A 23,784-nucleotide genomic window follows, 5' to 3' on the forward strand; every position below is an offset into this window, starting at 1 on the left:
GAAGCCCTGCATCCTGTGGGACATGCACCCCGTCTGTGGCTGGGGTCACCCCAAAAGAGCTCAGTGGGCTCGCTCCCCAGGAAGGAACCCCTGGGCCCACGTGTCCCTTAGGCCCAAGGCCTCCAGAAGGCACGTCCTCAACTGGTAGGGTGGAGCCGGGGGAGCTGAGGCCAGGTCCCCCGGGGTAAGTGAGCCACGCCCTGCACCCAGGCGCAGGGTGAAAGGCATGCCACCCCGACACTCTTACGTCTCCACCCCGAGACCGGGGCGCCGTGGCCACGTCGTCAGAGCTCAAGGCCCCACATGGCCCGCAGGACGAGCCACGAGCCACATGCTGAGTGCTTCTCCCTCCGAAGACCACACGCACTCTGGCCACCGACCTAGCGCTTGTTTTCCCTTCGGAAAGGAACGCAATTGACGGGCAGACGCCCACCTAGAATGGCGGACGGAGGGCAGGCGTCAGCTGACTCGAAACCACCACCCCGCTGGCGACCCACATGCTGGAGCCCAAGCACCACGTCGTCCAGCAGCCTGAACAAAAGCAGGATGACACGGCCGCCACCCACACAGCCTCAGACTCCACGGCCACACAGAGTGTCAGGGGACCCTGAGTTGGGGCATCAGCTCATCCCCAAATGGCCCTCCACCTCCTGACCACACAAAGGCCTCCCTCCTCCGACTGCACAGGCCAAGGCCCACAGCACCCTGGCCTGCATGCATGACCCCAGAGAAACCTGCACCAGCCCGTGAGGTCCCCTGCACAGGGGAGAGACAAGCTCAGCTCCCGGAATCTCCTCTGCCCACCCACACTGAACCCTCCAATCACGAACCAGTGTCGCCCCTAGGGTGACAGCGCACTTGCTTGAAACCTCCAGATGCGTGAAGTTAGGTACACACTCTCCGGGCCACCGGGAACCCTGCCCCCACACACTGCGCAAGCGAGGTCTCAGACAATCAGGCGGCTTTAATGTCTCCTTCAAAAAGGCCACGCTGGGAAAAGAACACAGAACTAAAGGCGGCCAGGACACACAGCACCGCTGAGTCTGACTTCCAGAGTCAGGGCCCCGCCCCAGATGCTGCGCTCATGTTGGCGCCTGGACGCACTGCTCCAGCCCAGGGCATCCTCACAGTCTCAGGCACCCAGCAGCCACCCCCAAAATGGCCACATGTCCTAGTTTAGACCCATCCGCACCACAGATGCACACTGCTCCTCTCAGAGTGCCAGAGAGGAACGCTCATTTAAAAATTTCCCAAAAAATGTCCATTTTCATTCAAACTTCTAATTTCCCTTTAATTTGTAGATTTCCGCACAGAACTGTCCTGATTTCTAGGAAAGTTGATCCCAGGACCCGCGCCCCTCCTCCTGACCGGCAGGCCGGCGAGTCCAGCTGGGCCTCTTCTCCCTCACAACCCACCCCAGGAGGGACAAAGCCGGGCAGCAGGCGGGAGCCCCCGGCGGCAATGTCAGACAGGCGCTGGCGCGCAGCACGGCCACGGGGACAAGGGCAGGAAGAAGGCAGGTGCAGACACGGCAGCTGCCCCGTGGGTCAGAACTGCTCTGAGAGCAGTTCGCACAGCCTCTGAGACACGCTCTCCTTACTGGTCCGCAGCGTGAGCCGGTACATCTGGAAGGAGACAACAACAGTCAGCCCCCGCCCACCTGCCCGCGGGTGCGGCCCTCGGCAGGGCCCTCGCTCCAGCAGCAGAGCACCTCGGGCCACGGCCTGCCCGGCGGCCACTCCAGGCCTCTGCTCAGCCCTTCCCTGGAGGTGTTCCACTGCGTGACAGAGACTCAAACATGAGACATGCTTTCAGCAGCTAAAGTGAGAAAGTCTGACCATCGCCAGCGCCAGAGTGTACATGGACAGGTGGGCGTCCAACTGCCCCAGCCGGCGCTGGGGAGCTGACGGCTCATGCTCCCCACGAGCCCGCGTCCCATCCTGGGTACTGCCCAAGTGAGATGAAACCACACGTCCACACCAAGACATGTGCCAGTGTTCGTAGCAGCCCCATTCAAGGTGTCCCAAAACTGGGGCGGCCTGAGGTCCATCGACAGGAGGGCTGGGCAAGCCAACGGGGCAACTCCCCACAAAGGAGTGCCACACAGCCCACGAGGACCGACCCTGGACACAGCAGCAACTGGTGACTGCCAGCTCAGGGCCAGGCGGAACCCATGCCGGGCCACACAGCGCTGCCTCTTGGGGATGTTGCCCCAGTGGGGTGCCAGGGAACTTTCTGGGACAGCGGCAATTTTACACGTACCAACAGGTGGTGGTTCACAGGCATACGTGTCTGTTGAAACTCATCAAATTACCACACTGGGGATCTACCTGCGCATCCATCTCACTGTGTGTAACTTACACCACAACAGAAACAAACAAACTGAAGTGACTGGGCCGCTCCCCCGGGGCCTGACCTGGGCTTGCAGGTTCGGCTCCAAGCGCAGCAAGCATCCAATCTGCGTGGTTTTGGTATGAATGATACCGGCTCCCACAAAATTTGCAGGATTAGGATCGACTTCCTCCAGGAGTGCAGAACCAAAGCCAATAATCTGTGGGAAAGAAATTGGAGTTGGAGCGCCTGGTGCCAGCACCCAGGCAGGGGCCGAGGGTCTCTGGAGGGCCCTGGCCACCTCCCGACTCTGGGAATGACCCCAGCGAGGTACTGACCTTGGCTTTCGTGATTTCTGTATCCATTGGGTGCTTTGCTCTGAAGATGCTCTGCACTTCCTGCTGTGGACTGTGAGAAACAAAGGCCAGCGTAAGCCCGGCTTCTGGCCCTGCCTGAAGGGCCCCCATCAGCACCGCACAGGGTTTGGGTCAGCCCCTCACCTGCTCAGCTGCTTCCAACGCTGAAAGAAATCCTGAGAAGCCATTTCTGTGGGCTGGAAAAATTTGTTGAGTGTGATAGGCAGCTTAACAGACACATTCTGAAAGGTTCCCCCATACCTGTGAGCAACACAGAGACACGGTGAAAGGGGTGCACGGGCGGCTGGAAAACCTGCACCTCAACCGGGAGCCACTCCCTCGTGCGCAGCCCCCGGGAACAGAGGGCTGAGGGCGGGGGGAGGGGCGGGGCGCTGGGGAGGGTGGTCCTGCGCCCTGGGGACCGGCCCGGCTTGGGCACGGCGCCATCCACAGCCGAGGACTGCCACGCACCGGTCGGGAGACCTGACACACTAACCCGGGGACAGCCACCCCCTCATCACTCTTCCCTAGCAACCCACATCCTACAAGTCCAAACTGGTTTAAACTTTGTGGGCTTTTTTCTTTTTGAAAAAGACCACAGAAAAGGCCACAGAAAAAAGTGTGCCTACAGAACGAAACAAAATTTGTGCACGTCTATTTCCCTAAATTTTACAAAGTACAGTACTTTCAGTTCTCTGTGTTTTTAATGTTTGAAAACATGCTTTCCAAAACAAACTTACAAATACCTAACAGGGGAGGCTGGTCACGTGCGCGCTCCTGCACTCACTGAGAAATGACAGGAAGCAGCCAGGGAGCAACACAAACGTGTTACAGAAAAATCATCAAGACGGTGTGCGTGCTCGGAGTGCAGCCACGCAGCGTCGCACACACCAGGCGACAATCTGGAGGGATGCCGCCCTGCAGCTGACTTTCGGAGCCGTGGGCCAGGCAGCAGCACAGGGGACCTGGCTGGCCCCAAGCCCATGGGGTGGGCCCCTCCGTGTCTCAGCCTGAAAGCACCGGACCTTGGACAGATGGCCCCATCCGCCCAGCATCTCAGAACCCTGGGCACCTTTCCCTTCCCCTCTGGAGCCACTGCTGCAATGTGCACAGCGAGGGCCAGCCTCCGCCTAGGTCGCCCCTCAGTCCTCACACCACCCTGAGGTCTGTGAGGACGAGGGGCCCAGCCCCGATGCCCTGGGGCCCAGCAAGACCTGTGGTGATGCAGCCCGGGGCTCCCACCTGAACTGGATGTTGAGCACAGGCGCCTCCGCGAAGTCGGACACGCACTCGATGTTGACGGCCTGCTGCACCTGCGCACCCCCATCCACGGTGGGGTCCACAGGCTTGGTCTGTAGGCTTAGGCGTGTGTGCGTCAAGGAAGCCGAGAAAGCAGGCGGGGCCGAGCCAGTCCCAGGTCAGAAAGGCTCTAGAAGGGGTCTGTAGGAGTCGGAGTGCACTTCCTGATCTCGGATGAAATCTTTCATGTGTGTATTTTTAATGACAGTTTTTTCTAACTAATTAATGAATTACTTTAAATGAAAGTACTGAGGACTGAACCCAGGACCTTGCGCATGCTAGGCACATGCTCTACCACTGAGCTACACCCTCCCCTCTTTGACGACTGTTTTGAAACATTTAGTGTTAATAGTCTATGTTTAAAACATGTTTATCTTACAATAAAAATGGCTCTGGCCTGTAGTAAGGAGGGCTGTGGTCAAGCCGGGCCTCCCCCTCCCTCCCTCTCCCAGGGCAGCCCACCCATGGCAAGAGACCCCAGACAGCGAAGCTGATGGTGGAGAAGCCCCCCTCGGTCTCCCGCCCATGGCCGCTCCCTGGGAGACTCCCAGAGCAGGAGAGCAGAGACCAGAGCTCAGAGCTCGGAGGGATTTGGAGACCAGAACAGGTGAGTAAGAAAGCGATGAACCAGCCATCGAAGCAGGAGCCGAGGCCGCGTGCGCCCCACAAGCGTTGCAGCGACTAACAACCCAAGGGCGGGAAGACAACCTGCGGTGACAGCCCCTGGAGACGCCCTCAAAACCCGCCTCGAAGTCCCAATTACTGTCTGCCAGGGCCCGGGCGCAGTGGAACCAAGGATATTGGCCTGGAGGTCATCCGAACAGATGAGTGTAGGAGTGAAATGCAGGAACTGCGTGGAAGTCTTGTTACCATAAAATATGAACATACGACCTAGGAGGGCACAAAACACGTCACGCCCTAGCCTCCCGGACGCGCACCTGGAGACGAGGGCCACCTGCTGAGCTGGCGGCCACGCTGGGCCCAGGGACCCAGGCAGGGTGGCCAGGCTCCCCCACAAACGCCGCTCCCGGAGCCCTGGGCCACAGCACGACACCAACTCTGCGCTAGCTGCCAATGTCTTCATACCCAAACTACTCAGAGTGGAACGTGAACCTCAAGTCTCCCGACGAGGAAGAGCAGCTGGGCGCCACCCCCACAATCTAGGGGACCCCCACCAGGCCTGGGTGCCACCAACACGGCCGCGCACAGTCCTCACCAGGTCAGAGACTGAGCGCCGCAGTCCACCTGCAGGGAGTCCCTGGAGCAGGACCCGCCGGCCCTCCCAACACCAGAGGGCCCTGGGGCAGACGCACTGCCCCCCGTCTGCACATTTCCAGCTGCTCCGCAGACAGAGGAGAGCAAGTCCACCCGAGGCTCCTTCACGGTGCCACGAAGGAGGTGGGTGTCAGCCCACAGGTGCTCCTTGGGCACCAGTCACAGCAGTCAGTGGGCATTAGTTTTTTTTGGGGGGGGGGAGTAGTAAACAAAAAAGCCTTTTTGAAAAAAATATGAGAACTATATGCAACCTGTAATTTACCATCTTAACCATTTCTAGGTGCACAGGTCGCGGCACTAACCACATTCACATTCTCATGTGACCAGCACACCATCACCTCCAGAACTTGTCCTGCCTCCCAAACTGACGCTCTGTCCCTGCTAAACACTCGCTCCCCTCCCCCGCCCCTTTTCTGTGGATCTGACTCCCCCAGGGACCCCATGTGAGCGGGGTCGCACAGGACCTGTCCTTCAGTGTCTGTTTCATTCCACTGAGCACCACGTCCCCAAGGCCCATCGTGCTGCAGCTGGGCCGGAATGCCCTTCCTTCTTACGGCTGAGTAGTGGCCCATCGTGTGGATGGACCACGCTGTGTGTCCACTCACTGTGCTGTGTGGACACTCGGGCCCCCTCCACCTCTTGGCTGCTGTGAGGAGCCCCGCGTGGACGTGGGCGAGAGGATTTGCCCGAGTCCCTGCTTTCTTTTCAATTCTGGGGGGTAAACACCGAGACATGGAGCTGCTAGATCATACATACGGTAATTCTATCTTCAATTGTTTAAGAAGCCCCCAGGCTGCCATCTGCAGCAGCTGCGCCATTTTACATTCCCTCCAAGAGTGCGTATGGTTCCAATTTCTCTCCGCCTCTGCCAGCACTTGTTTTGTTTTTCAAAGCAGCCATGCCGATGGGTGTGAGGGGCACTTCGACGTGGTTTGCTTGCATTTCCCAGACTAGCGGTGGTGTCGGGCACCTTTTTGTGTGCTTTGGGACATCTGAATGTCTTCCTCAGAAACAACATGTCTATCCAAGACTTCGACCACTTTTTAAGTGGGCAGTCTTTCTGTTGTTGACTTGGAGTCCTCTATATAGTCTGGAAACTAGATCCTTACGAGGTACATAATTTAGAAATATTCTCTCCCCCAAATTTCTAAGAGAAGTTCTCGTTAAGTAAGTAAAACACATACCTAAATTCTGCCGAAATTCAGACTTCAGTCCAATTTGAAGCAGTTGGTTTTCAAACAACACACCATTATTTTTACAGACAAACCTGGGGGACAAGGGACAATGTGTAAGTCACTCAAAGCCACCCATGGAAAATACGAAGATTTGTTTGAAAAAGGGTTTGAAGAACACTAAGACCAGAAGAACCTCTGTGGGACATGAGGGAGGGAGGAGCATCCTGACGAGCGCCTGTGCCACCAGGGACAGAAGAGCCAAGAGCCATGATGCCACACACCCACGAGGTGGCCAGGGACGGGCTACCCGTCTGCTCCTCATGAAGGTGCCGGCCGACCCCTGCCAGCGTGCCACTGCTTAGGACACGGGCCGAGGCGCACACGTCCAGGCCAGACCGCAGGCTGGCCCGCTGACACCCAGCACAGGCCTCCAGCCTGCGGGCGACCAACAGCACCCCCTCCCTGGGCGTCTGCAGGCCAGCACACTCACAGCACTCGGCGCCCCACCCCCGCCCCTTCCCCTGGTGCTGGGAAAACCACCTACAGCCACAAGTACAGAAATGCAATCAGAACGTCTTCTTACACCATATGCAAAAGTAAACTCAAAATGGATTAAAGACCGAAAACCATAAAGCTCCTAGAAGAGAACACAGGCAGAACACTCTTTGACATATCACAGCAGTGTTTTTTTGCATCTGCTCCTAAGGCAAAGGAAGCAAATACGAAAAAAAATAAACAGGACCTAATTAATCTCAAAAGTTCTGGCACAGCAAAGGAAATCTTCAACAAAACAAAAAAACAACCTACTGACTGGGAGAAAATACTTGCAAATGCGAGGACCAATAGGGTTAATATCCAAAATATATAAACAGCTCATACAACTCAGTATTCAAAGAAGCTGATTTAAAAAACGGGTAGAAGAACCGAATAGATACTCTTCCAAAGAGGAAACGCAGACGGCTGGCAGGCCTGTGAAAAGACACTCAACACTACCCACCGTCAGGGGGACGCAGGTCAGAAGCACGACGAGACACCGCCTCACACCTGCCAGAACGGCCGTGAGCACCAAGCGCCGGTGAGGGCGGGAGGGCACGGGCCCTGCGCACTGCGGGGGGGGGGGGGGCGCCAACCAGGGCAGCCCCCGAGGGCAGTACGGCGGTTCCTCAAGAAACTACAAACCACCGGAAGACCCAGTCCCACTCCCGGGCACAGACCCAGAGAGAAGGAAAACACTAATTCGAAAAGACACACGACCCCAGCGTTCGCAGCAGCGCTACTGACAGCAGCCAGGACCTGGGGGCAGCCCAGGCGTCCGCCAAGGGACGAGCAAGTGAAGAAGACACGCACATGAGCACACATGCAACGGACGGCTGCTCAGCCATAAGAAAGAATGACACGTTGCCATCTACAATGACGCGGACGAACTGGAAGGCAGCATGCTCAAGAAATAAGCCAGACAGAAAAAAGTGCTGTATGGCATCACCCACATGTGAAATCTGAAACACAGAGCTAACGAGTGGTATAATGAAACAGAAACAGGCCCGTAGATGCAGAGAACAAACCAGCGGTCACCAGTGGGGAGAGGGGCGGGGAGGCAAGACGGGGCAGGGGACAAGGAGACACAAGCTGTTCGTGTGAAGTAGGTGAGCAGCAAGGACGCACCGCACAGCACAGGGAGGTACAGCCACTGCTTTGCAGCAACTTTAAACAGAGTACAATCGATAAAAGTTGTGAATCACGACGTTGTGCACCTGAAACTACTATGATACCGTAAATCGACTATTCCTCGTTTTCTTAAAAAGAGTCTGTCTGCAGCCAGAGACAGACACCCAGCAGCGCTCCACACCTGCCTTTTCCCAGGCATTTCCACCAGCAGCAGGAAGTAAGAATCAATGCACGGTGCAAACACAAAGAGCCCCGGGGGGCAGTGTAAACCCACAGGAATTCCTCTGTCCTCTGCCTGCACCTGCCCTCCACTCAGATTAAGATCCGCAGAGACAGATGATGGCGGGGAGCAAGCAGGGAAAGGTACAGGACCGGCAGGCAGAAAGGCGGATAGCAAACGTGCTCGGAAGGGCAGTTTGGGATTTCATCTTGAAGCTGGAGGAACAGTAAAGTGGGCGGCGGGCGGGAGGTCGGCCGGCCGGCGCCCAAGGGGAGAGGTGGTGAGGCCTGCGGGCAGAGGAGGAAGGAGAGGAGGCACACCTCAGGCAGGGCCCCACGGTGGGAAGTAGCAACTGCACCTGAAGACTGTTTCTCAAGAAAATAAAGCTGGGGGCCTGGAAGGCAGGTCCGAGGGTGAGTAAGTAAGGGCGGGAGATGTGGGACCAGAGTGCCAAAGGGCAAAGAGAAAAGGGGCCGAGAGCACACGCTGCGACCAACGGCAGGCGCCACAGCACGGGGCCCAGGCCACCTTTCCACCTGATGGTCTCCCCTCGGAGTGCGTGCACTCCCTTCCTCCAGGGAAACTGCACCCCAAGGAGGTGGAGGGGCTGGGGAGGGAAGGACCTCGGGGCGGGGCGGGGGGCAGGGCAGAGAGTCCTTGTCCTCAGGACGTAGGAGACAGACTACCTGGCAAAGTTGTCCTCGGAGCCGGGAGCCAGCGGCGCGACCGCGGAGGGTGAGTCTGAGAACACGTCCACGAGTAGCCCGCCGGAGGAGGGTGGGGGGCCTGCGGGGACGGGGGGTGCAGCCCCCAGACCCAGGAGGTCTGCTGACGGAGAGGGCGTGGACTGGAAAACAGAGGAGAGGTTCACTGTGGAACTGTCTGGGCACAAGACCAGTGCCCGCAGCCCCACCACCCAGACCCCAGGAGGCGCCTGCTTTAAGAAGCAAGACCATGTGCGCGTTAGTGTCGACCGCCCGGAAAGCCTGGAGAGGTGAGAAGACCAAGATAGCGGTTTGCTGAGGCACGTTCCCTCATCGTTTTCAAGTTCCACTACGTTACAGGAAAAAGCAGGTAAGAGGCCAACAGACCGGAGTCTTCAACAATAAGCAAGTGCTTTCTGATCCCAGCAAGACAGAGCAAAGCAGCACCTCCCCCTCGTCGCTCTGGAACTCACGGGAGACACAGCGCAGCCCCGCACACTCACGCCACCGACGCCCCCAGCTGCACACAAGGCTGACGCTCACGCGTGAGCCGGCAGGGCACAGGAGTGCCAGAAGCATGCAGGGTTCTGATCGCCAGACCCAGCCCGGAGCTGCTCTGCCTGCAGAACTCGCCCCTCCGCCCCGCTCCTCGGGAAGGCACACATCCATGTACAATCACCCAAGACTCCACCCCGTGCCGTCTGCAGTCCCTGCACTGATCAGCTTGCTCAGGTTTAACACACACTCATCTCCCCAGGAACGCAGCTGCCCCGAGAGCTGCAGGGGCCAAAGCAGTTTCTCTCTCCAGCGCGTGGACACGCGGCCGGTCACGGCCGGCCCCGCCTCCCGCTGCCAACCGCCTCCCCGCGAGGCTACGTGGGGCCTGACGCGGAAACCACCGCATCAGCACGAGTAGCTGCTGGTCTCTCGCATGTCTGGAGTGCCACACTGACTCTCTAAAAGATCTCATGTGCAGGTGGATCATCTTACGTGTGAACTCCACCTCAAGCAAAAGGAGGCAGCACAAAGTACATGTCCTGCAAAGAGGGGCCCGCTCCCCGGGCTCCCCACCAGAGGGCAAGACGCCTCTCAAGAGGGTGCCTCCCCCAACAGACGTCAAAGGGCGCGTCTGCTCTGGTGGGGGTGTTCTCACTGCGCCTCACATGAACGGGCCACTCGCTCTAACCCACCTGCCACTGAAAACTAAGGACAGCAGGAGGCGGGCCACTCCTCACCGAGGAGCAGTGGGCAGCCTCACGAGGCAGTTGTGCAAAAGGGACGAGAGACCACGTTTTCTAAAACCAAAGCCAAGATGAGATGCAGGAACTGCTCTGGACCCCAGGCCCCGGGCACGCACAGGGCACCGCCCTCAGGGAGGGACCCACCGCGGCACTGGTTCCGGCCGGGGCGGGCTCGGGGCCCCCGTTGATGTCGCTGCCCCTCTCTCTCTTGGCCTCCTCCAGGTCCGTCACGGTGCTCGGGCCCTTCTTCTTCTTGAGTTTGGCCAGGATGGAGGACTCACGCTCCGGGAACGGGGGCATCTCCTCCAGGACAGTGGCCTGGTGGGAAAGACGTCTGGGTCGGCCGGGCACGAAGCCCCATGGCCCTCCGGATGGGCAGCGTGCCGCGGGGACAGAGAGCCGGCCTACCAGGATGTCGGTGCTGGCCACTGTGCTGAGCCGCAGGTACTCCACGGCCCGCTGCTGCAGCTCCACGTCCGCGTTCCTCAGCTGGCTGTCGCTGCGTAGCACGTCCTGGATGGTGGTCTTCACCTCCGGAAAGAGGTTCACGAACTTGATGTAAGTGGACAGGAGGAGCGCCCGGGTTGGGGCGCCACACAGGTGGAACTTGGAATGCAGCAGGTCGAACTGGATCAGAGGGCTGAGTGCGGGGGGGTGGATGGGCGGGGCACAGCGTCACCTCCCATCTCCAAGCAGCCCCACGCCCAGCTTCCGCCTGGCCTGAGCTGGCCCCCAGCACCTCAGCAGGACGGGGAGAGCAAGCAAGGGCTGATGGGGGGAGCCAGCCACACACGAAACCAGAACCTCTCCTGTGAGGGAGAAGGCTGTCTGGCACCAGGCACCTCCAATCCCCAGGGGAGCACTCTCTCTGAACGGCCGCATCTCATTCTCAGCTAGAACCCTCATCACTCGTACAATCGATCCGAGCACACGTGGTCTCACTCTGGGCTGTCTCCACGGGCTCGGGATGTCAGCCAGCCTCACTAGGCCATCAGGTGGGAACCGGAGGGCGGGCCCAGCGCCAGGATGCGACGCTCCCGGCCCCCGGGCGACTTACCTGGATCTCGGGTCTCCCGCTATCAAGTTTCCGAACTCCCCCAGGATGTAGCCGCCCACCTTGACCAGGTTCTCGTGGCACGCCGGGGCCTGGAGGGCCTGGGGAAAGCACACGCAGTGAGCTGGGCGCACAGAGCCCACGCAGGGGCAGTGAAGGCGCTCCACCTCCAGAGAGCAGCAGGCCGAGTGGCCGGGCCAGGGGCACAGGCGCAGGCCCCAGGCCTTCCCAAGCCTCTCTGGGCTGCAGTTCCTGCCCATCCTCCCTCCAGGCCACTTCAGTAGAGGCCTCAGTAGCAGGGGAGCCCAGGGGAGGCCCTGGCTGACCCCGTGCCTGGAACGACAGCTGCTCCTGAAAACCGGCGTTCAGGCCCCAGGCCGGGGCAGGTGCACATCAGCACCTTCCAGAGGCACACTTCCCTCGCCAACCAAGACCACCAGCCCACCAGGGCCACGCTCTCAGGCGCACAGAGGCCCCGGCCCTCGGCAGCTCGCTCACGTGGCCAGTGGTGTGGAAACGAAGGTGCGAGGGAACCGAGACACAAGCAGAGGCAGGAGGGACACGGAGCCAGGACCTCCAAGAAGGCTGGCAGGAGGCGGGAGGGAGGCCGGCCCTCCGCGCACCTCAAACACCGTCTTGGCAGCGTAGCCCTGCACGTCGTCCCGGTTGATGACAATCTGGATGACGCGGTACCACACCTCCTCGCTCACATAGTCGCCGGCAATGCGGATCAGGTTCAGGATGGTGTCCACGTACCACGTGTAGTCCACAGCGTACTTCTCTGCCAGGATGGCGACCTTCAGCACCTGCAGAGGACGGCCGCTCAGGGCAGGTGCCCAGAAGCCCCGCAACGCCAGGCCCAGCGCCGCCAGCGTCCACACAGGGCTTCAGAAGGACGTAAACATGCGTGCCAGAGCCGCCCCCCAGGGTCTCAGAGAGCCCAGAAAGTTTAGGGTCCACAGGCTAAACTGAGGAAAGCCAAACCATCCTCCAGGAACAGACACAAGACAGGGTGGAGGAAGACACAGGGGGCTGGCCACGACTGCAGGCAGTACGCCGAGCCCCCACTACGGCCAAGGCAGCCTGCTGACAGAGCGGCCGTGCTCGCTGGGTCACCTGCTCCCACCAGCCTTCCTTCTCTTCCCAGGAGAGCCCACCCACTGCCCAGGGTGCCTGCTCTGGGCTGTCAGAAGCAGCCCCAAGCCTCCCCAGAGAGCAGCCTCTTCTCGCTCTGAGGTGCTCTGAGCTGCACCGCACCAAAGCCAGACCGCGTCCCCCACCCCCACCCGCCACCTCACCTCCTGGCCGCGCCCGAGCCCGAGCTGGGGCCATCCCGCCGTCCATCCGCCCTACCCACCCTTTGGCCTCCAAATCGACTCTCCATCATGGTCCCAGAGCATCATTCCAAAGCATCTGCCTTGCCACTGCTCTCAGCTTAAAGCCCTTCAAGCCCAGAGCTCGCCTCGAAGTCACACACTCAGGGCTCCCCTACACCACAGAGGCCCGCGGTCGGCTGCCTCCGCCCCTGCCCCACACGCCCCACTCCTCTGTGCTGAACCACCTGCCCCCAGGGGCCTCCGTGCCCTGGACTCTCCTGGCAAGACCGCCACCGCCTCCTGCAGTAGTGCCCCCTTTGTCCGGTGGCACAGATGCCCCCGGGAGCCCTGGGACCCCAGGCCCTGCCTCCACCCATCCCTACCTATCACAGGTAGGCCTGGTGGGCACAGAAAGGCTCCTCATGGGCGGGAAGTGCAGCACATCCAGTGTGGCTGCCCAGCAGCTAGCACGTGCCTGGCTGGACAGATGGACGGACAGAGCAAGTACCCAGGGACTGAGAGGAGTGTTGGTTTTCTTCCTCGTGTGAGTGAAACTGATGGAGGATCCTCACTCACCACGTGAAAGGGAGTGAGAGCCGCTGATGCGGGGCTGACCAACACTCAGGACCTTAAAAGCCAACACAGTTCCACTGAAGAACGTGCCTGTCTCTGCTCAAGGCACCACACAGAGATGAGAAGTGAAGTCCCAGGACCACAGCGCCCAGAGCCGGCCCCACTGCCCAGCCCTACCCCACACAGGACGCCCTCTGGCCCAGCTGCCCCATGGCTCGGCTTAAAGGCTGCAACCTCTGAGAAGCCAAGCTGACCACGCCGGGCAGCCCACACCCCCACTAAAGGGCAGCACCCAGCCCCCGGTCTGGCCACAGTGGCCACACCATTCAGTGACTGACCCTCTATAACCCTGAGCATCTGACCACGTTCAGCCACAGGGCTGTCGTTTTCAAACCAAATGCTGGCCCACAAGCAGCCTTGCAAGTCACTCGCAGCTCTGATGCTGGACACTCACTCTACAAAGGTTCCAAGGAGGCCTCCACTGTGCTCTGCCCCCGAGAAGGACAAAAAACTCTTCAAAGGACGGAGAGGCTGCAGGGCCTTGGCACACAGGTTCACTCCGAGCCCGACATGCCCTGGAGTAACCACCAGGCCTGCTCTTCCTGCTGATGCAGCTTCCAGGGACCCGTGCCCCGGGTCTGCACCCCCAGCGGTCTCGCACACGGTCAGCGCCACAGAGCGTGGGCCTGCCAGGAGCTTGCGCCACTCTGCAGGGGCCAAGTGCCGCTGGAGGCCAGGCCCCTCCCCTCCAGGTGTGTCGGGGTAACACAAAAACGTGCCAAGCAAACAAGTACAAAGACCTGCCCAAGGCACCTGAATTCCCACTCGCCCAGCCACAGGCGCCTGGAGACTCCCCTGGACCCTGAGCTGCCAGAGCTTACTGACAGGTGGACACGGCCAGACGGGCTGACCGCAGGGCCTGCTCAAAGTCATCCTGAAAGACCGGAAGACTCCCCTCAAAATGCAGACAAGTAGGCCAAGGCAAAGGACTGTCTCCTCCAGCACCAAGCAGACTCTCAGCAGAGTCCACAGAACCACCACCAACCAGGGACACACGGGAGCTGACATTCACAAGCATCCACGGCCCGTGACGCGAACTCACAATCTCTTCTCGAATAGAGTAGTCGGCCGTCTCCAAGTAGCTCAGCATCTCGGCCACGATCTGCTGGGCGTTGCTGCGGTCACACATGGCGTAGAGGAGGTCCACAGCCCGCTGCCGCACACTCACGTCCCGCTCCGTCTGGGGGCACAGAAGCAGCTGCATGAGCACAGCCTGGGCCAGGGGCGGAGGCTGTCCACCGAGAGCCCCGCATGCCAGGCTCTCCTACGCTTCTGACTCAGCTGGCCAGGCGCCCCCTCGGTCCCCACACTCACACTGAGCCCTCCTACTCACCATCTGGATCCAGGGGGCCCCACAGAGCCCCTCACGTGCCAACTCACTGCCCCCAACTCCTGCACTCGGCCTGGACAGCTCTGGACTGGCCAGGATCACGTGCTGACCCTGGGGTGGGTCAGAGGTCTCTCCACTGCGTGGTCACAGACCGGCATCTTCCACGTCGCCTGGGAGCCTGTCACAGTGCGGGCTCTCAGCCCCACCCCAGGCCTGCTCATCAGCTTCTGGGTCAAAACAAGACCACAGCTGCTCCCCACAGAGGACAGCACAGGGGCGCCGCTGAAGGCCAAGCCACCTGTACAGAAGGGGCAAGTCTTTCTGACCCGGGCAGCGACTGGAACAGATGCCAAAACCAGGCCACAAGGACCTGGAAATGCCAGAAAGCCAAATTCCAAACCCTCATACAGCCTCTTGTCCAAAACACACAGCAAAAAACGTCTGTTCGATACACGCAGACACAAGGAACAGGGCAGACCTGTTCTCATCTCTAAGCCCAGGACCAGGGCAGCGGGTTTCACAGCCTCCCTGCCTGCCTTCAGTTCCCCAACAAGCAGGAACAGAGTGGACGCCTGCGTCTGACCGTGAGGAACGACGGCTCCTAAGAGAGACGGCCTCAACGTGGCTCTTCCAACTCTGGAATTTTAATTCCTTGAAAAAAATGAATATTCTTTTGCAAAGAGTGAGTCTTTTTGGAGACAAGAACAAAACATTTCATCCTTCTAACCAAAAAGAACAGTTTCTACTGATTCACATTTTTATTGTGATTCTGCTCGTGTGAGGCAGCACAGCCGCCCCGTGTTGTGATGCCATCTCACAGGCAGAGAACGCGGAAGTGCCTGGACACGGCGCGGCCGACGTGGCAGGAGAGTGGGGGACCTGGAGCAGTAGGCCAGACCCACTCAGGGCCTGAGCTGTGCAGCCTCAAGTGACCACGAGACCTCACGTGTCGCTCCCGCCCAGCTGCTGCACCCACCACGAGCGACAAAGGTGACTGGGCGCCAGCACCCACTACGGCGGTGCCCCTGAGGTGAGGAGGACCCCAGAACAGTGCACTTGCCTTCAGGGCATTGATGACGGTCTCGATGTGTGTCTTGACTGCCTCGTGGGAGAACTCGGAGCTGGCCAGCGTGCACATGCTCTCCAGGGCCAGGTAGCGTAGGTTGGTCTCCCGGTGCTGCAGGAACTGGCCTAGCTGGTTACACGCGCGGACGAGCAGGTTCGGCTCACTGCACGCACAGGAGAGGTGGGGTGGGCGGGGGCTTCCTGGCCGGCGCCACACAGACAGTGCTGCGAGCGAGTCAACGCGGCAAGTGGCAGTGTCATGCCAAGTTCACGGTCACCACGCTGCTGAGCGGCAAGCGCAGGGCCTTCGGGGGCGCGAGGTCTAACACTCAGACCCCAACATCAGTCTTACGGTCCCTCTGGTCGCTTCCACATGACAGTCGACACCTCGCGCCCACTGGAGCTTCCCCACGGAACCCACAGCCTCAAAAGGGCTGACAGCAGAGCTGTCTCCTCACACCCAGACCCTGAGCCTCCACACGAAGCTTCGTCAAGTCGCGGCTGGAGCAGGACCTCAGCCAGAGGGCCCGCTGGGTCAGAGGCCGAACCAACGCCCTGACGAGAAGACACTTGAGGACAGACGTGTGGACGTGGACATAAAGGAGGTGACCACGTATTTAAGCACCAGCCACCATGAAACGTGGGCTAAACCTCTCCCTGCTCTTCCTCCGTCCTCGCGATGCAGCTGCTCTTTGAACACAAGTCAGTAAAGACAAGAAGGTGCCTCTAACACAAAATCCGGGTAATAGTTCCCAGCAGCTGTCAGGGCCTAACTCCCAGGAAACTGTTTGACAGGAGTGCGGAGGGGAGCCCAGAGCTGGGCGGGGAAGACACCCCCACCTCCCTGTACCGCCCCGACACACTTCCCCACCAGGACCTCGGGCCAATGCCGAGGGCGTCCTGCACCGCCAGGCCCGCAGGACACGCACAACCATCCTTCCTGGGTGGCTCCAGGAGAAGCGGGGCGGGATGCGCAGGAGAAACAGGAGGGCCCTCTGGGGGAGTTGAGGCCACAGCGGGCAGAGCACACAGGTGGAGCAGCCAAGGTCAGAGTACATGTGGGAGGGAAGGAAGCCCACGCGTCCTGAGACCTCGGCCTCACACCTGCCCGGGGAAGGGCCACGGAAGGAGCTCGGCGACGACCACCCACCTGTCATGGTGGATGATGAGGCTGATAGCCTCGAAGAGCACGGCGTTCTTGGCGTTGGAGTGCTGCACCTTCTTGGACTTGGGCGGCTCCTGGGCCTTGTTCAGAATGGTCTCCAGGCACTCGGTAAGGCGGCCTCGCACTGCAGGGTCTTCTGGGCAAGACAGACAGCTGTCGGCCAGGTCCCCCTCAGCCTGCCCTCCTCCCGGCCGCACTGCACCGCCGACGCCGGCAGTTAAGTGACCCCAGTCAAGTCCTGTACTGCTTGAAATCAGAGGAACTGATAGCTACGCGTACATTTCAACAAAAGTAACATACACAGAACTTTTCTGAAATACAGCTTATACAAGTCAAGAAAGAATCTCAGATACACGGACAGAACAGGCGATATGGAAGTCTGAGGGAAGAGGGAGCAAAAGGTTTTTCCTCTACCTGCTATTACCAACAGAAACGGAGAAAACAGGGTAAAAAGCAATAAAAAGATAAGGAAATTTTACATTTCTGGTCAAACCAGAAGAAAACAGAAGACCAAAAGAGTGAGAGAGCAATAAAAATACCAGAACTCCAGAAACAACGGATGCAACGCATCTAAGGTGTCCACCCAACCCCGGCTGCTCAGGAAGGGCGGCCCGCGTGGGGGCGGGGGGAGGGGGACACGACCTGCTGGGGAGGGGGCGGGGCTGCGAGCACAGGAGCGCGCACAGCTCATGCTTCAGCAGAAAAGAGGTTCAGTACAAGAAGTTACTTGAATTTAACAGGGAAATATCCTGTACAAAAACAAACTGAGATTAAAACGTAAAGGTTACAACAACAACGCAATCGCAGTAGAGGGCAAGCTGGAAGTACCTAACAGCAATTGTCACGTGCATTCTTCAACCAGAAATCCTAGCTGTAGACACTCACCATTCTGGTCAAACCTAACATTTTAGAACAAGACGTGAACAAAACAGTAGCCTTGATGTGTACACTAAGGCTACACGGGTTATGAACAACTTAGGACATAAAGGTTTTAACAGGTTTCAAGACTTATTTTAAAAGACTTTCAAAAACCTGCACAGACCTGACACCATGTGCATGTAAAAGCAGAGGTGATTCCAAATCGCAACAGAACTGTGAGTTCTCCACCAGCCGCTCTGGGAGAGCCCAGGGGCATGGCATCATCACAGAGCGATCCACAGGACAAGAACCGGTGCCAGTAAAAACCTTGAACCTTGCCCTGAAACACCAGAGCGTACCCCTCCCGGGGAGACCTCCGCAACTCGGCTGTTACCTGGGGGTGGGTAGCACTGCAGCAACCGCAGGAGCTTGACTGACAGCCAGGGGGCCGGGACGAAATAGTAAGTGTAGTCCTGAAGATCCGTGGACGCCGACGTCACAATCTGTAAAGCAGCACAGGGCGATGAGACGCCGGGGGCAGGTGTCGCCATGAGGCCCCCGCGATGGGGACCAACAGAAAGCCACACACTAGCGTCTAAGAACATGTGACACATTTGTCTGTGTCTCAGAGGGGCAAGGGTACAGCTGCTGTGTGATGGCCTCCCTGCTTTGCGGGACACAAACTGGCAGACCCCCAACCCATGAGAGCCGCCCCCCTCAGTACAGAGGCCTAGGGAGCCTGGACTGGGAACCCCAGCTTTCCTTTGTGGGCCGGAAAGTGAATTAAACACAGAAGGGAGACATCTGGTCCCCTCAGAAAGGAGGAGGTACTGTTCAACCCCAGGCCCCAAGCGCAGGCCCCTGCCACGAGCCCACCCAGGCCAGAGAACATGTATCCTTCACTCACAGTTCCACCTCCTTGTCCAGCACAGTCTTGGCAGGACAGACACTCCGTCAACCTTCCGAATACATGACCATCCCTAAGACATCACGTATCCACTAACACACAACCTGGCCCGTTCCCCCATCCTGCATCAGGGAGGTCAGGCTCCTCCCTACAAAGCTCGCAGATGTGACAAGAGGTCATAACTGTGCACTTCCGGGAAGGTTCATCTTGACCCCCGTCCTCAGCTGCAAGTTACCAGCCCTGACTTGGGACATGGCCCCTCCTGCAGCGAGCTGTGCGCCAAGCTATTCACAGCACTGGTGGGACGCGCAGGAGCAGCGGGACGACGGGTGGGCGGGCCACACCGCTGCGTGTGACAGCCAACAAAGGCTGCCTCTAAAACACGTCTCATGCAGCTAAAGCCACGCTTAGAAATTTATAGTTTTAAATACACACGTTTGAAACAAATGTAAAAATAAAAGCACTGAAGAATCCATCTCAAGGGTTCAGGAGGAAATTAGCAAAATTAACCTATAGAAAGTAGAGAAAAAATAAAGTAGAGAAACAATACAGATAAAAGCATAAGGAATAAGGTAAAAAAAGGATCGGCAAAGTCAAAAGAAATCCTCACACGCTCGAGGAGACTGACCAAGAACAGGAGAGAAGGGCAGGCCCCCAACGCCGGGCAGAGAAGGGGGCCTTGCCTTGAAGCCCCTCACAGAGACTGCCTGCCAGCGTGCCTGAACGTCAAGATGCACTAGCAAACGTCAAGAAAATGCAACCCAGCAAAACTGATGAAAGAAGGAGAAAAAATGAAGTCCCATCACTTGCTAAACAAATAGAATCCGTAAGTAGAAATCATCCCACAAAGAAAACCCCGAATTCAACGGCTGCACCAGTTGATTCGTGATGACGGTGGCGAAGGTACGGAAGGAAATTTCCTCAATGAGATAAAGAGAACAGAGAGCAGGCGCCGCACCTAACGCGAACATGACACATCCTCTGAGACCAGGAACGAGACAGCAATCACCTCTCAGACTCAGCACTGCAGGAGGGCCAAACTGCAGAAACAAAGCAGAAACATGAACAACACGGACTGAGAAAGCAGAAAAGCTGCCACTGTCGGCCGACGGCGCGATGGGGCACAGGGAGGCCACAGCGACCTGCACGCACATCACTGCCATCGAGACGCGGGCTTGGAAGGCTGCCAACTTTAAGGGCAACGCACAAAAACCAGCCGCAACAAACCAGCGCGCAGAGCTTTATAGTAACATTTTCAAGGTATCGCTGAGAATAGCATTTTTAAAATAAAACGTATAAAGGCAAATTAACAAAAATTAAAAGCTTTTACTCAAAACGTTATACAACATTTTTGAGAGAAATTAAAGACTAAGTAAAGGGTAATACCACGGTCATAGATTCAAAATCTCAATCCTATGAAGATTTTAATTTTCCCCAAACTGACCTACAGATTAAAGGCAGCCCCCAATAGCATTTGGGGAGGGAAGCGCAGCAGCTCCGCTAGACACGCAGGCTCACCCTTAAGCTCCAGTAACTAAGACAGCGCGTCACTGGTGCGAAGATGAACAGAGAAATCCAGGGATGAGGCGCAGCCACTGGTTCTGACCAGTCTGCGAGGAGGGGCTTCCTGGCAGAGGAACAGGGACAACTGGGTCTCGTTCAAGGAAAAGCATCACCACAGAGAAGCCAGTCCCAGGAGGACAGTCAGCCTAACCCTGAGCCCTGAGGATGGGGCTTCGTAAACGTGAGGACCACGGGCCATCGAGGGAAGGGTCAGGAAGTCTGACTACATTAAAATGTGGAATTTCTGATCACGGAGATACCACGAGGGAGTGAGATGGCGAGTTACAGGGTGGAAGGGCACAGAGGAGGCCGAACCATCCACGCTGGCATTTCTGAACAGCAAACGTGGGTAATGTTGGCCATCTTGTTTGGCTCACCCTAACCGACAAAGTGCTCCGATCCAAAACACATAAAGAACTTCTATAAAACAAGAAAAGAGACGATGCCAAAGAAAAACGGGTAAAAGAGTTAACAGGCACTTCCCAAAAGGAAGTATTCAAAAAGCCAACAAACACACAGCGCTGCCCTGCCTCTGCAGCCACAGGACAGCACGGACCCAGAGAGCAGGGAGAGAGGTCTGAGCACCCAGAGGCCAGGCCTACCAGGCCAAAACACGGAGAGCGGTGCTGGGCACCCCAGCCAGCGCGGCCACCGGCTCCTCGGGGGCCTGCGGCCCCGGGACCCTGCAACGCCCCTGCCGGGGGACACCCAGACGTTCACAGCAGGGGCCCACAGTGGGGCACACACTGATTCCACACAGTATCAAACACCAAGCACCAGCCGCAAAGCCGACGACTTCACCATGCTGAACAAAGCAAGTCGATCCCAAGGAACTACGGTGGTGAGGGCCCAGCCAGCACTCAAGGGCGGCACCAGGGTGTGTGCCCGGGCGAGGGGCAGGGGGAAGCGGCCACGTGGCCCCAGCAGCAAGGATGGGTGGGAGGCGCCTGGGAGCTGGACTGCCCAGCTGCGTGCACAGTTCTGCATGCACAGGACATCTCTAACTGACAAAAAGGTCAAAAGAAAGGCCGATCAGTTACTAACCAACACATTTTCACTCTTGAATTTACAAACTGGGCCAAATATCCTGCACTCAAAATAGTAAATATATTAATTACATAAAATAACTAAGACCAAACACCCCCCACCCCGAGTTCCGTTTCCCATGAACAGACTTACTCTGCTTAACCTGGAGACGGCCAGAGAGACAGAGGTTTTAAACTCTTCTGGGTTCTTCTGTGCTAAGGTGGTGATGAGACTGGTGGCAGCAGTCACCACGCCCTGCAAGGAACACACGGCGACACGCGCTGAAGCCAGCCTTTCAGTTTAAACTCATTTTCCAAATGAAACTTCAAACTAAGAGCAACGAACTGGCAACCCAGGGCCCCTCCAGCCCACTCCGATCCGCCCTCCATGTTTTTAGAAACCGGGACAGCACACACAGGGAGCTTTCTTTTGCCAGCTTCTCCCTGAAAGCTGGGAAATCCAGCAAAACTTTAGCCCAGACCCCAGCCAGCCCCGTAAAGGCCAGCAGAGGGCAGCGGCGCCGGGCCCGTCCCCACCCGCTCCATCGCCTGCCTCTGCGTGCGCTGCCCCTGGTTTAAATCACCCTGTGTGGGCCGCAGAGGGACACGTTATGTTCAGATTCACTTGAATCTTTACAACCCAAAAGTGAGATTGTTGCAAAACAGCAACTGAAAAGCCCATTCTGAAAAGTGGCCCAAGCCGTGCCTCTGCCTGATTCAGAAGCACCTCGGGCCCAGAGCAGACCCATCCCTTCCCGGGGGCTGGCATGCCGCCAGCCTCAGCACACGGGACCCGGCACGTGGCCCAGGGAGCCCTGCTGTCACCCCGGGACACTGGTATTTACTCCCAGTAACTGAAACGCTGGTTAAGTAAAGGAAGTCTCTCCCCGATATGAAAAAAGACAAAACAAATGACATCCATTGACAGTGAAGATGCAAACAAACCTCCCCCCAGTCCCACCTCCACCCCCGACTCCCCTGAGTTTCCACAGCCAGCGAGAGGCGGAGGCGAGGGTCCAGCTCCACAGCGACCTGACCAGGGGGCCTCGCGGTGCTAACCCTCAGCTTTCTGGTGCAAGCACGAAAGCTCTGGGAAGGAAACGGTCTAACTGGCCTTACTGTCCACTTCCCAGTGGGCAACATGTGCCAAAAGATTTCTCCCACAGACAGAGCGCTTTAACAGGCAGCATGACAACTACAAGTCCCGCATGGCAGCCTGGCCCACCGCAGCTCCCATGGGTCTGGGGCACGGCCTGGCCCACCAGGCAGGCACAGGAAGTCTGCGGGGCGAAGCGGGCAACACCCCGACAGAAGTCGGTCGGGGCTCGCCAGCACTGAGCGCGGCTCCTCGCTCTCCCCGCCTGCCCACCCGCCCGCGGGGGTCTCTGTAGGAAGCGAAGTGTGAGTAGAACCCGTGGCTCTGACCCATGGGCATAGCTAGCGACAGCCCCCAGCACCCCAAGCCTGGGCAGCCTCCTCTCCCTCCTTCACTCCTGCTCCATCGGGGTGACAACCCTGGCCACACAAGGATCCGCACGTCACAGCCCCCACCGCCTCCCCGCGATTCCCCAGCCTCCTCCACTGCTCTCAGAAGTGCACGCGGGGGCTCGCTCTGGGTGGGCAACTGACTCTTCCAGAGGATTCCTGACTTCAAGACCAAAGAAGCCAAATCTCGGGCCTTCAGTTCTAAAGCCAGGAGATGTATGACACAGAAGCCATGGACACATGAGGACAGTGGCCAAGAGAGCAGAGAGGGGCGACACAAGCCCAAGGACAACAGCAGAGCCCCTGGTGAGCATGGCCTCCCCCCGGCTGGCCGTGATGCCCTGCCACCTTGTCCACACAAGCTGGGCTCCCACGGCCCACAGCCAGAAAGGCACCAATCGGTGCACCAGGCAACAACGTGGACGTGAAGGTAACAGAAGCAAACTGAACAGCCGGGCGCAGACTCATACAGTGTCCAAGGAGGGGAGCCTTCCTGGCCGGCTGGGACGCTGCTGCCCTGCCACCCCCACTGCGCTCAGTGTGGACGTCCACTGGCTGGCGGCTCGGCATCTGCCTGCGCGTGGCTGCAGGAAGGGCGCCCGACAAGGTGGGAGTGAGGGTAACACCTGCCACAAACTTGAACTAACGACGTCTGCAGGGAGCGTGTGCCAAGGGGACCCAGGGGCCCCTCCTGAGCCCCACCTCCCACCCCCCGTTCCCACCACCCCTGGGTTCTGTACAGGGGCACGTCCTCAGCGCGGACCCTTCATCACAGCCCCAGGGTCAAGCCTGGACCTGTGCAAAGTTACCCAATCTCCCAGAGCCTCCGTTTTCCTTCAAAAAACTGGGAAAAGCCCCTCGGCCTCCAGCTCACCTCTCAACTACGCAGGTAGGAGCTGCACCCGAGAGACCGAGCGCAGCCCGGCGAGCGTGGCCCCCAGGGAGAGCGCACGCCCAGCTCCTCCTGCCCGGTGCCTCCCCTTCTCCTGCCACAGGGCCCCCAGACGCCCCACTCACTCTGACTCTGCCCTGTGCAGACACCAACGTTCCCAGGGAGCAGGGAGCTCCAGGGGTTAGGGGAATGGCTCGGAGGGCAGGCATGCAACCACCACCCGCC

General features: G+C 58.6%; 1 protein-coding gene across 4 annotated transcripts in view; it reads right to left on the reverse strand.

Annotated features, from left to right (window-relative positions):
• Positions 1-944: 944 nt before the first annotated feature.
• The window catches only part of AP2A2 (adaptor related protein complex 2 subunit alpha 2), a 61,171-nt gene continuing 38,331 nt past the window's right edge, over positions 945-23,784 (reverse strand). For 2 of the 4 annotated variants that reach the window (XM_072970608.1, XM_072970610.1), the window contains exons 6-22: positions 21,337-21,438; positions 18,082-18,190; positions 16,815-16,965; positions 15,660-15,828; positions 14,312-14,449; positions 11,944-12,126; positions 11,324-11,421; positions 10,675-10,906; positions 10,411-10,584; positions 9,008-9,168; positions 6,446-6,528; positions 4,788-4,877; positions 3,930-4,053; positions 2,832-2,948; positions 2,670-2,739; positions 2,417-2,551; positions 945-1,625 (exon numbers count right to left, since the gene is read on the reverse strand). In XM_072970608.1, the coding sequence (XP_072826709.1) occupies positions 1,548-1,625; positions 2,417-2,551; positions 2,670-2,739; positions 2,832-2,948; positions 3,930-4,053; positions 4,788-4,877; positions 6,446-6,528; positions 9,008-9,168; positions 10,411-10,584; positions 10,675-10,906; positions 11,324-11,421; positions 11,944-12,126; positions 14,312-14,449; positions 15,660-15,828; positions 16,815-16,965; positions 18,082-18,190; positions 21,337-21,438 (2,214 nt within the window). In that variant the 3' untranslated portion in view covers positions 945-1,547. Of the gene's footprint in view, positions 1,626-2,416; positions 2,552-2,669; positions 2,740-2,831; positions 2,949-3,929; positions 4,054-4,787; positions 4,878-6,445; positions 6,529-9,007; positions 9,169-10,410; positions 10,585-10,674; positions 10,907-11,323; positions 11,422-11,943; positions 12,127-14,311; positions 14,450-15,659; positions 15,829-16,814; positions 16,966-18,081; positions 18,191-21,336; positions 21,439-23,784 lie in introns of those variants that run through there. The other 2 variants (XM_072970609.1, XR_012076880.1) reach the window with 2 other exon arrangements.

The sequence above is a fragment of the Vicugna pacos genome, chromosome 10 (genome assembly GCF_048564905.1).
Source record: "Vicugna pacos chromosome 10, VicPac4, whole genome shotgun sequence".
Lineage (NCBI taxonomy): Eukaryota > Metazoa > Chordata > Mammalia > Artiodactyla > Camelidae > Vicugna > Vicugna pacos.